This window comes from Marmota flaviventris, chromosome 3 (assembly GCF_047511675.1).
Source record: "Marmota flaviventris isolate mMarFla1 chromosome 3, mMarFla1.hap1, whole genome shotgun sequence".
Classification (NCBI taxonomy): domain Eukaryota; kingdom Metazoa; phylum Chordata; class Mammalia; order Rodentia; family Sciuridae; genus Marmota; species Marmota flaviventris.
The window spans coordinates 19,580,739-19,593,595 of NC_092500.1; the positions used below are offsets into that span (position 1 = coordinate 19,580,739).

Genomic DNA, 12,857 nt, shown 5'->3' on the forward strand with positions numbered 1-12,857 from the left:
AAAATCTTTCTTCAAGGTGAGCAGGCAACCCCACCAGAGCTGGCTCCTAGAACCTGGTCAGGTTAATTAACTGGTCCTCAGAATGCAAATTATAAATCCAAAGCTGACCTCCCACATTGCTCCCAAGGAGCTATTTTTTGTTTACTTCTAAATCCCAAGAAGCATTCATAAAATACCAAAGGAAAAACAATAAAATAAAGTTTGAGAAAGAGGTTTAAATAAAAAAGGCAAACAGTGTAAATGGGAGACCAAATTTTGAAATCCTTGACACTAACCTATGATTTCCTTCACAAGAATGGGCTGAGAATAGTACTTGGGCTCGCTGGCGCCAGCGGCATTAACAGCCTTCACGCGAACAAAGATCTTGGCATCTGTCGGCAGACCTGTGATGGTGAACTTGGTCTTGTCAATTAGATCCGTGTTTGCGACTATCCAGTCCTCAGCTAAAATCCATAAAAGGAGAAAAAAAGGAGGAGGAATGGTGTTTAATGGAAGAAATCATCCCAGTAATTACAGTCAACTCCAAAAGTATTTTGCTCCTAATCAAATCATTTGGAAAGAGTATGGCTTTGGTCTAAACTTGGACCAAAATGGTGGGCATTTTTCACTGTTTAAGTTAAAAAATGGCCTAAAAACGGCTAACATACACAACAGGAAGAAACCTCTTATTCGAGATTAAGGTATCCTAAATAATCATAATTATCCCCAAGAGTTTTGCAGCAATTTTATCCCAATTTGGTTTTATAATGATTGTTGTGATCATGGCATTTAGTCATCTGTATACATTAAAGTTCAGAGAAATAGGAAATTGCTATTCTTCTGAGAGGCTTAGACCTTTATAATCACATAATCTCTCTACTTTATCTTGCCTGGTTCATGATTATGAGACACTAATATGAGCATAGAGAATCTGTGTTCATTTGTATGCATGAAGAAAAGATCTTAACATTCACAAAACAGGAAACACAGCTCCTGAGTTATAAGCTCATATGGAGTCGTCTCAATTCTTCATTCTGTCTAAAATCTGATTTTTTTTCCTTAGCTTTTAGTAGCTTTGTCTACAACATTAAGAGAATTTAAACCCAACATCCTGGGCTTGCAAATATTTCAGCTCTAAAAGTTAGCATGCATTATGCACAAAGGACAAAAGAGGGCTTGGATTCCGAGGACTAACTCCCCTCCTCCTCCCCCAGCTCTAGGGCTTTTTGGCATGTGGACGGTGGGCGCTCTTCATGGGAGGTCATGGAACATTCCCAGAAATGCTATCATATGGTAAGAAAGTCCAAGAGCTTCACAGGATACTTTACCTGGTAGATCAATCGCAGCCTCCCCACTTTCATCAGACTGTTTGGCTGATGTACCTTTGAGAATCCGTCATTAAAATTAATTAAAGACACCCACTTTCACACCAGAAGAATATGGTATCAGTAGTCAGCATTCTCTGTTAGTAAAGTATGCAAAATACGCAGAGATTTGTCTTCAGAGCAGTGACGGAAGAGACCAAACATGTTAGGGGGCGTTCCTCGGGAGAGGCACAGCCTGCCCTGGGCAGCCTGTGGTTTTTGTTCTGAGACTCCTGCCCCAGAGAAGAGGAAGGAGAAGAAAAGAGAAGAGGAGGAAGCTTGGACATTTCCAACTATGGGAAGAAGATACAGAGAAGAACTCTGAAAGGAAAGGAGAAGGAGGCCCTGGAATCCATGGAGGGCCAGTACACAGAGAAACCATTTATCCCTGTACCTGATCTTAGCAGGAAGGCTCTTCTCTAATCTCCAGGAACATCATGCTCCCATGGTGGGGCTCCCTCATCAGAATCAGGGAGCATGGGCATTGTGATAAGGTCAGCCTCTCCTGCCAGGGCTCAGCCATGTTTAACGAGGTTCTTAATGGAGATGCAATCTGGCCCAGCAGTTCAGGAGGCTGTGACAACAAACTGTGTCAAGAAAACAAACTGGGTCTGCCTGAGTCCTTCCATTCCATCTGGGTGGCTCACAGGGTGGTCTTGGGCCTGCCCCACTGATTTGGGGTGGTGACTTTCTTGATACAGGAGAGGAACTAGGGCTCAGGGTTAGGAGTAACTGTGCCTGGGAACCTTCTCCTGCCTCTTCCAACCGTACCAGGAATATCATGGAGAAAAGTCTGGACTAGCCAGACAGCCTGGCCATTGAGAGAGGGCATGTGGATGATAAAATGACTTACATCTTTGAAAAGATAAAACTTTAAGCAAATGGTCTGCTTGAGAGCAATGGTGTTGGTATTTCACAGCCAAGAGACAATGAATGAGAAAGTGAAAGTACTGCAGTGAGGGAACATGTAGGGAAGAGTGAAGAAATGGTAAAGGAAAAATCTCCAAGAGAAAACAGGATGGTCAAGATCAGGAGGGGAAAAAAAAAATCACCCATCTCTTCACATTTGAGCCACTTTAATTGAGGGGAAGCATAAAGAAAGAAAATGATGTCTGAGGGGATGTGGAAAGAATATGTTCAGTTATTTAATACATAAGGTGAATTTTTAAGAAAGAAAAGAAGAAATGAGTGTGAAGGGGGGGAAAAAACAAGAGTAAAATACTGCAGGCATTAAAAGAAACAAAAACAAGAGAAAGAGTCAAAAAACAACACACGATCTTATACAAGAAAGAATTCTCTTCCAGAATAGACCTGACATATCTAAAAGCATTAAACACTACAGAAAATTAGTCTAGAGGACAGCAGCCATTAAATGAGAATGAAGAATAAGGCAGCCACATAAAGAAAGAAAAGACTGCAAGAAGAAAGATATACACGTTAAGAAAGAACTTCCATAGAAAGCTAATTCCAAAACGTTATGTGGCAAAATAGATACATAATAATGATTGTGTACATATACATATGTATAGATGTATATACATATATATCTACACAGACCACACACAAAATTTCGTAAAATACACTTCATTGTATTTTATCTAAGGTGGGTAACATCAAAATGACAGCCATCTATCATTTTGCTGTATCTTCTTACTTTTTAAACCTATCAGAAAGAAAAGAGTAAAGAATTTGCTCTGTTTCATACATACACAAAGTTTGAGCTCAGCAGCCACATCACATATAAGACTGGGAAATTCGGCTGGCCGGGCAATATAAAAAGCAGAGTGCAGTGCTCACGATTTTTTTTTTTTTAAATAAGGGGACAAATGAAGTGGGAATAAACCATATTCTGAAATTCTCAAGAATTTTCCTGTTTCCTTTGTGACATTACCCCCCTCTCTTGCTGCATTAACCCTTTAATATCCCCCATGGGTTTGAGTTAGTGCCTTTCTAAGCCCTGGAGAACCAATCAACCAATCATGGCTCTCTTTGAGTGGAGTACATGTGAAAGGAACTCGGGGATGCCAGGATACTTCATTCCCCATTTCTTCTTCCCTCTTGACCAGCGAGGATCATTTCTGTGGATGCCCCCATCCAGGGCCTGGGATTTCTTTGGCAGCAGCTTTCTCTTGGTAAGTGGTTTTCTTCCAGGAAGGATGCATTTGTGTTCATATTCCCCACTTCCCAGATGCACTCTGTAGCCTCTTTTCTTCACTTGGAGCATCCATGTTAAAGCTTGGCGTCCAAAGAGTTTTCTTAGAGGTCAAACCTTGGGCTCATCTTTGTAGAATAAGCAAAGATTTCCCTGGGGGATCCTTTACCAACCATTCACCCAGGGTGGAGGCTGAGTCCAGAGCCAGAAGTTTAACTTACCCTTTTCAAGTTCCATCCCCTTCTAATCATGGCAATGGGAAACCAAGGAAAGCAACAGGCTTTGGTGACTGTCACAGCTTTCTGGATTTCAGGTAAACTCTGGCCTGTATTTTCTGATGTCATTTTCTCTTTTTTCCATTACTTCTGTGAGTAATTGTTTTATGGGCCTTGTTTCTCTTTTCCCTTTAAATTCAAGTGATTAAATTTTCATACACCCAAGCCTTGAGATAAGTTACTGCCACATGTTGAAACTATTTCTTATACTCTCTTGGATTTAATGCCATTTCCTTTAAAATTAAAATTCACTGTTAATTCTTTTTTCTCCGTAAGAATACAAGAGATAATCACCACGTAGTCTCTTATTATTAACCTAAACATGCAGCTCTTTTGATAGTGAGCTTCTGCTCAGCATAAGTTTTAGAATTTCCAATTTGCTAAATCTCAACGAGGCATTCACTGTGTTTTGGTACAATGCAATCCCACCCGTGGGATTACAAAGCGGAAGACCCTAGAGTTTTGTCAGAAGCCCTGCCTCCTATGACCTTGGCTCATTTGTGTTGCCCAACTTTGCAGCCCAGCTAGGATATTTTTGAGGTCTCAATTTGTTAGCATCAAGTACTACATTTTTATACATCTCAGAAGAATGATCTTTGGCTTAATCTCATTTTCAATGGGAAAGAGATGAGTTTCCTTGAAAGACAAAAGGAAGCGGGCATACCTCACCTACTGAGGACGTATTCATGTGACTTTTAGTTGTACTTACTTCCTTCAAAGCAATACTCTAGCACATAGCCATCTAAACCTGCAGCACCAATCTGGTCTGGGGGCCTCCACTTCATGGTGACAGTGGTGTCGGTGACAGAGTCAACAGCCAGCAGAGTAGGAGGGCTGGTTACAGCTTAAAAGAGGAAGAAACAGAAGAAACTATTAGCTAAAAGTTATCACACAGGAACTGTGATGAAATGAACTGGGATATCACTATAATTGGGCACAGCAGACTCACAGCTCAATAAAATTCAACCTAAACTCCTTGGGCATGGTTGTATATAGTGCAAAGATATGATCCACACAAGAATTGTGGCAATGACGTCACACTTTTTCTCCAATTTTGGGTGGTTGGTGTGAGAGGCTGGGAGGCCAAGGAAGTCAAATAAATCTAAGTTTGAGATCTAATGATCCAGAGTAAATTTCTTATAACCTTCTAATTTTAAAGTGTGAACTCTTTATGTTTTATTTCTATTGAAAAAAATACTTCAGTACCATAAAATAGTGGAGACATCTTTTGTTTCTTTGCTTACGTTGAACCAACAGTTTTTGGTTTGAAAGATAATGTTTAATGTACAACCTCAAAGTAAGAGACTAGTTTCCAAGTGCAGGCTGTTGAACTGAGCTCAGTTTGTTTTAGCCATATTGTAATATGTACACCAAAGTCTGCTTATACCTTGGGAAGACAGATGGAGAGTAGAGTTGGCTCCATGTTTTCATTGGGAGGTGGCTCTTGGAGTCACCTATGGCTATCGCTGGATTTCTGGACATGAATTCTAGGGTCTACATTATGAAGACATTCAACTCTACCAAAGTTATCTTTAAATTTACCAGACAGAAAATTGCCCTAACATATTCCTACCTCCTGCCCACCCACCGTCTGAGAAGCCTCCCAGCTAGACATCAGAAGGGAAGACTTATATTATGGGATAATGATTCCCATGACAAAGACATATCTCTCTTGACTCACCCAAGGGAACAAAGGGCTTAGAGGGCATACTGGGCTTGGAGATTCCAACAGCATTGACTGCAAAGATGCGGACCTCATAGGCCACACCTTCAATCATCTTCTTGGGCTCAAAAGTTGTTTCTTTACAGAGATCAAAATTCAGCCTCATCCACCTGGAACTTTGCTTCTTCTTTCTCTCAATAAAGTATCCTATGGGTACACAAAATGGAAACTGAGGTTTTTTCCCCTTGGTCTCCAAAATTAAATTTTGTCAGATATTAGACATTCTTGAAATTTTTGCATATTCTGAGCATGGTAGATGAAAGTCATATACATATATATTTCAGCCTACCATATTCCATCAGTTGTTAGAGATTATAGAGAATACAAACATTAATACCCTATGATAAAGATAAAATAGCTACCAAAAAAAATTAAAATTGTACTAGAAAAAGAAAAAAAACAGATTTTAGATAAGTAGGCCGTAGCACTTAAATCAGTATGATTGGACAATATAGTCAGAGCCAATATAGTTGGCTCTGAGCCCCATCAATGAAGATAAAGAGGGGTAAATGATTAGTTTTGTGAGTCTCATTACTAGTAAGGAGAAAAAAATTCTTATGCCATCAGGGAACCCAATTGTTCTAAGCATTTAAAGCTAAAAAAAGTTTCATCATAACATAACCCTATGGAACTAGATATTTACTGAATAGAGCAGTGAAAGTTAGACTTATAGTTATTTAAAATTAGCTACTGAGTATTAATGATAAACAAAAAAAGAGAATAGGGAATAGATTAGATGATATTTGTTAGATCTATTTAAATCTCAAGAGACTACAGAGCATCTCAAAATATATAAATTTCAATTTGAATGGATAAAGTCATAGTATAAGAGTTATTCTTGTAACTCAAAATTTTAAAAATGTATTCTATACTAAAATACATCAAGAGGATACCAACTGCACTGTAAATTACATAGACTGATAAAAATCCAGTTACCTAAGATTGGAGACCCTCCATCATAGACAGGAGGCTCCCAGTTCATGATGCACCAATCATCACCCACTTCTGTCACATTTGGTGCCACTGGAGGATCAGGGATGTCTGTAGCAGACAAAAAAAAAAAGACATGAAATAAAATGAAGAGAGAAAACAAAGTTATGTATACACACACATACACACACACACACACATATAATAAGCACAGAAACTACTATTTCAAAAACTTTTCCATATTTCTTGAAATGTACTTAGTAACTAATTTGGACCAAAATTTATGCTCAAATTTTGGGGCAAGGGAAGAAGAGTCTAATAAAAATAAATGTGATGTTGTCTCTAACTCCCTTAAACCAGTGTTACAACATTAAATAATAAGCTCCATGTGAAGCCTAAGACTATTGCTCTTTCCCTTGAAAATGGCAACTAAGAAATTATTACCTGGATACTAGATGGTTATTGTTATTGTTGTTTTTAAACTACAAATGAACTTCCAGAAGAAATGAATCAAGGCCTAACTATAGCAAATTTTATATTTGTTAGAAGATTCAAGATGCTGACCAGTAGATATCTGAGTTAGAAATGAAAGTCATCATGTTTTGTAAGTATAGTTCAGTTCCTGCTAAAGTGACCAATATTGGCCAATTTGAAATATGTCTCTTAAGGGAAAACTAAAAAGAGAAGAGAGATCATTGAGACTTTGAAACATTAATAACCTGCTGGACCCATTTTTCTTTGGTTTAGTTAGGTTTAAGAAAAACACACTAAGGGGCTAGAGTTGTGGCTCAGTGGTAGAGCACTTGCCTGGCATGTATGAAACCCTGGGTTTTATCTTCAGCACCCAAATATAAATAAATAAATAAAATAAAAGATCCATTGACAATTTAAAAAAATATATATTTAAAAAAAATAAAAATACACTAAGGACCAAGATAGATCTTATTGCTCTGCATTGACTGTGATGTGGGAAATTATTTAGCAATTGTGTTTCAATGACTTTTAAAGGGCAATAAAAAGAGACTATGACTTTGCAGTTAATGATCAGGAATCCAAAATGGCTGACCTTTCCTCAAAAGTCAAGTCCTTGAGGCAAGAAAATAGAAGAGAAATTGAAGGAAAGGGGGGGTGGAAAATGGAAAGGAAGAGAAGAAAGTGGCAAAGGTTGAAAGAGAAGGGAGCAAGTGAGATTTATAAAATATAGCTATACTGTGCTTTCCTTTTGTTGGCTACTCAGAAAACCTGAGGCAACCAACACTTGGCCAGGTCTGCTCTGGATCTAGGTGTATCCATCTCATTATAGACGTCTGCTCCCCAAGAGGACTTACCCACAACTTTAATCTTGATGCTTGCATGTGCTTCTCCAGCTTCATTCTTCAGATTTATGTGGTAAACACCAGAGTCATCTCTTTCAGCCACATCAATGACCAAGGTGCTGCTGTCAGGATAGGATTCTGCTCGTATCCGGCCACTGCCCTCCATGATAGCCTGACAAGAAGGGATAAAATGCAGTGTGATGCGCACAAGAAGAGATACTTCAACTTGAGCTAGGAGTGGTGTTAATGCCCCAAATGCATTTTCTCTGTTTAATCTTCCCCCAACTCTAGCGACAGAGGCAGTATCCCATTTATACATGAGGAACCAAGACTTAACCTGTTCAAGTCCACAAGCTAAGAAGTAGTGGAACTGGGACTGGATCCCAGAGCCCATCAACCAACTCTTCCCAGAGAAAGATGGTAGACTGAAAATATGAGGGAAGAAGTGAACTTTTAGGACAGGAGTCTCTTCTTGAATGAAGTTAGAAATACTTGGACTCATGTCAGAAACTAAATAATGATTTGTTAATTTCTATAGATGCCTTGAAAATTTTAAAAACATGGAAAAGGTTGAAGAAGGCCCCCAGGTCAACTTTCCACTCAAGTTGTTGAATATGGATTTTCCATTTCCAATAAGGACATGGAAGAATGAATATGTAATTCCCAAAGTACAGAGAGAAGTTGGGGCTTCTGTTACTTCTTTTTATTAGTTTTACTTTCTTCTATATTTTATTACTTTCTTTCTTTATTAAACCTGAAATTTAAAGAAACAACAATTTTTGGATTCTCAGATCATATTTTCCACATGAAAAATGATAGTGAAATACACAAAGAGAAATAACAGAGAACGCTGGGGTAATTTAGAAACTTGGAAATTTGCCAGTAACCATTAAATTAACTTTCTCTTGTGTTGGATTGGGACTTATATAGGTCTTCAACAACACAAAATTGAGACATAGTAAGAATATCCAAAATAACTTTCATAATTCATTTATTTTATAGTAAAATAAAATTTACTCAGTGTAGCCAAATACCAACCTAAGATTATAAAATATGTCCTTATTTACTTTAATGTGAAAAGAATATATTTATTTAGGGTAATATTACATTATCCTCCTTGGTTTTCTGTATTTTGTTTTGTCTGCATATTGTGCTATGAAATTTATAGAGGAACATTTATACTTTTTAGATACCTGGTTCTATGAATTTTGACAAATTGATGCAATGTGTAATCATTACCGTGATTAAGATATAGACTATTTCTGTCACCTTCAATGGTACCTCCATGCTCCTTGGCAATCAACCCATACCTTACAATTTGGTCCCTGGCAACCACTATCTAATATCTGTCCCTTAGTTTTTCTTTTTTCCAAGTATCATATGACAAGAATCAAGCAGTAGATTGCCTTTTGAATCTGGCATTACTTTGCATAATGCTTTTTAGATTCATCCACGTTGCTGCATCTATTACTAGTTCATTCTTTTTTATTGCTGAATTGTATTCCATTGTACTTTGCATGTGTTATTGATTCACAGCATAAAAAATATTGGTACAACTAGACTTTAGAGTTATTTCCAGGTTTTGGTAAAAACGAACAAAGCTTCTACAAATATTAATGTATAGATTTTGGTGTAGACATGTGTCTTCATTTCTCTTGTGTAAATAACTAGAGAGAGTATCATAGAGTTGTATGTAGTAAGTATATGTTTATTAAAAACTATGAAATGGTTTTAATGCAATTCATGCAAATTGGATGTACCATTTTGCATTCCCACCAGTGATGTCTGGAAGTTTAGTTGCTCCATATCCTTGCCAACATTTGATGCTGACAATTTTTAAGCATTTTACAAAATAATGTTTTAAAGTATTTTAAAGTCAGAATAATTATTTTAAGATTCATCTGTGTTCTTCTTACATGTATCAGAAACACATTCCTTTTTATTGTTGAATATACTTAAAATTGCTTGAATATACTTAAAATTTGTCTATCCATTCTCACCCATGTATGGAACTTGGGGTTATTTTTAGCTTTGGAATATTAAAAATAAAGTTACTACGAACATTTGTTCTAGTGTATATATATATATATATATATATATATATATATATATATATATATATATATTTTTTTTTTTTTTTTTTTTACATTATGTCACCTGCAAATAAAGGCAGTTTTACTTCTTCCTTTTCAATATGGATGAATTTTATTTATTTTTCATGTTTGGTTACCAAGCTCAAATACAATGTTGATTAGAGGTAGTGATAGTAGACATCTTCTCTTTCTCATTCTTGATCTTGGGAGGAAAGCATTCAGTCTTTATTAAGTAGGATGGTAACTATAAGGTTTTTATAATATCTTCTACTATGTGAGGAAGTTCTTTTCACTTCTTAGTTTGTTGAAAGTTTTTTTAAAACAGGAATATATGGAATTTTTCATATTTTTGCTGTTTATTGAGATAATTGTGTTTTTCCTTTTTGTTAATATTATGAACTTTATTGATTTTCAAATGTTAAACCAACTTTTCCTTTTCCTGGATAAATACATCATTCTTTTCATATGTTGATGAATTTTATCTGCTAAATTTTTTTTTAGAACTTTTTCATCTGTTCATAAGCGATACATGTTTGTAGTTTTCTCTTCCTGTGATGTGGGAAATTATTTAGCAACTGTACTTCAATGAAAATGGAACCAAAAGGGATGACAGTTTGCTTATCCATTCACCTATGGAACGACATACTGGTTGCTTCCAAGTTTTGGCAATTATGAAGAAAGTGGCTATAAACACTTGTAAGCAGGTTTTTGTATGGATATTCAGTTCTCAACTCTTTTGAGTAAATAAATACTGAAGAAGAGCTGAATCATGTAAAAAAAAAAAAAAAAGGTGTGTTCCATTTTGAAAGAAACTGATGGACTCTCTTCCAACTGGCCATAGCATTTTACGTTTTTGTCACTCCACATCCCAGCAAGCATTGGATGTTGTCTGTTTTGAATTTTGACCACTATAATGGGTGAGTCCTGGTATCTCATTGTTTTACTTTGTACTATACTAATGACATGTGGTATGGGACATCTTCTCCGGTGCTTACTTGCCATCTGTACATATTCTTTGAGGTGTCTGTTCAAGTTCTTTTGCTCATCATTAAAGAAGACGAAGGGAGATCTCTTGAGTTTACAACCCTGGAGTGTCTCCAGTGCTTCTCACTTTACCCCCATTTCTTCAGCAGGACAGGAAGGCTTGAGAGGTCTACACTGGAGTCTTTCCCTTCCCCCCAGTAGGTCAGACTCTGATACAACACCAGCAAGTTAGGCTCTGGTAAATGCACGCCTCATTAAGAAGAGAATGCTCTAACATACTTCACGATGGCTTCTCCTGCCCCAGATGGGATCTTGCTCCAGGATTCACTGTGAAGCCTGACAGAGCTCCTGAAAGTAATTGAAGAAGTGGGGGGTTTCCCATGACAGGGTCCCCCTGGAGCTTTGAACTCTCAGACTCCAGATATTTATCAATTACAGTCTAAATTTTCCTCTTCTAGCACTGGTTTCCCAGACAGAGGTTTCTGCTCAGGTTGTGATTCTGTGTCTGCCTTTGGCTCTCCACTGTAGGGGTCAGCAGTCTGCCCTATCCTCTCACTTCTCTGACAGATTTGGAGGTGCTCATTTTCCAGTTTGTATATACCGCCTTCTCTTGTAAGATGGATTGGTGACCTCCAAGCCCCTTAAATGCTAGAATGGAAACCAGAAGTTCAATTGGATGCCTCTCTTAGTTGTTTTAGACCCTTTCTATCCTATACTTCATTTTGGAAAGTTTCTATCACTGTGTCTTCAAATTTGCCTGCAATGTCTAATCAGCTATTAATTCCATCCACTTTTTTTGAGGCATTTTATATAAAGACATTTTATTTACAGTTTTTATCTTCTAGACAATTTGATTTGGGTCTTTACAAATAATTTTCCTCTTCATCCCCCCACCCCCCATTTTACTTCACTATCTCTACTTTGAATAGAGAACATAACATTTCTCCACCTAACTGCTTGAACATTGGAATATAATTTCCATGTCCTTGATGGCTAATTCTAATACATGTGCAAGATCTGGGCTGGTTTCAATCAACCCTTCTCCCTTTGGGTTACGTTTCCCCCTCATTTCTCTGTAACATACTGACCAATGGCAGATATTACAAATTTTACCTTTTTAGATGCTTGGTACTTTTGTATGCCAAATCTTGAGCTTTATACTAAATGCAATTCAATTACTTGGAAATCAATTGAACCTTTTAGAGCTTGCTTTTCTAATTTGTTAGATATGTCCTAAGCAGTGTCCAGTCAATTATTTCCACAACCAAGGCAAGGCCTTTGGGATGATTCTCCTCAATGCACTTTGTAGGATGAGGCTTTCAGTCTGCTCTAAGGAGGGACAAGCACTATTCCTGGCCTTATGTGAATGATGCCCTCTTCTTTTTAATCCTCGGTGATGGTTCTTTCCTCAGTCCTCGGTGATTTCCGTAAAAATATGCATTGATAACTTCTGAATACTTGAAAGGGACCCTCTAGGGAGCTCCAGGACTCTCTCTGAGCAACTCTCTCTTCCAGTATGACTCTGTTGGAACTCCAGCTATGCAGCCTCCTTGTACGAAGGGAGTCCTAACCTTGGACTCTGTCTGGGTTTCTTTTCCTGGTACACTGCCTGGAAACTCTCTTAAGGCAGGAAGCTGGGACAATCGTAGACACACCTGTTTCCATATTCAGGGTCACTGCTTTTCATTGTTTGGTGTCCACTCTCTTGAAAACCATCGTTCATATGTTTTGTCAATTTAGGGGCTTATTTCAGAGGAGCGTATATATCAGGTTCCTATTATTCTATTTTGATTGGAAGTAGAAGTCTGTTTTTCATTTCTACTTTTTAAATGTAAAAACAGAATTTTCTTTTTTTCCCCTTCTTTTTGCAGGAAGCCAAGGGTTACACTTGAGCGGGCACTACTCTTCCACTCCAATCTTATTTTTCTCTTCCTCATTCACTCCACCCCAACCCCACCATCTTTCTTCCTATTCCTCCAGCACACCAAGCTTGTTCTCTCGCTCTGGACTTTGCACTTGCATGGCCTCCACCTGGAAATCT

The 12,857-nt window shown here is 37.6% G+C and overlaps 1 protein-coding gene across 1 annotated transcript in view; it reads right to left on the minus strand.

Moving 5' to 3' along the window:
- The window catches only part of Mybpc1 (myosin binding protein C1), a 70,065-nt gene that overhangs the window by 18,729 nt on the left and 38,479 nt on the right, over positions 1–12,857 (minus strand). Inside the window, exons 21-26 of the mRNA XM_071609269.1 lie at positions 7,752–7,911; positions 6,430–6,534; positions 5,452–5,640; positions 4,480–4,614; positions 1,308–1,361; positions 276–443 (exon numbers count right to left, since the gene is read on the minus strand). Coding sequence (XP_071465370.1) covers positions 276–443; positions 1,308–1,361; positions 4,480–4,614; positions 5,452–5,640; positions 6,430–6,534; positions 7,752–7,911 — 811 coding nt within the window. The remainder of the gene's footprint in view (positions 1–275; positions 444–1,307; positions 1,362–4,479; positions 4,615–5,451; positions 5,641–6,429; positions 6,535–7,751; positions 7,912–12,857) is intronic.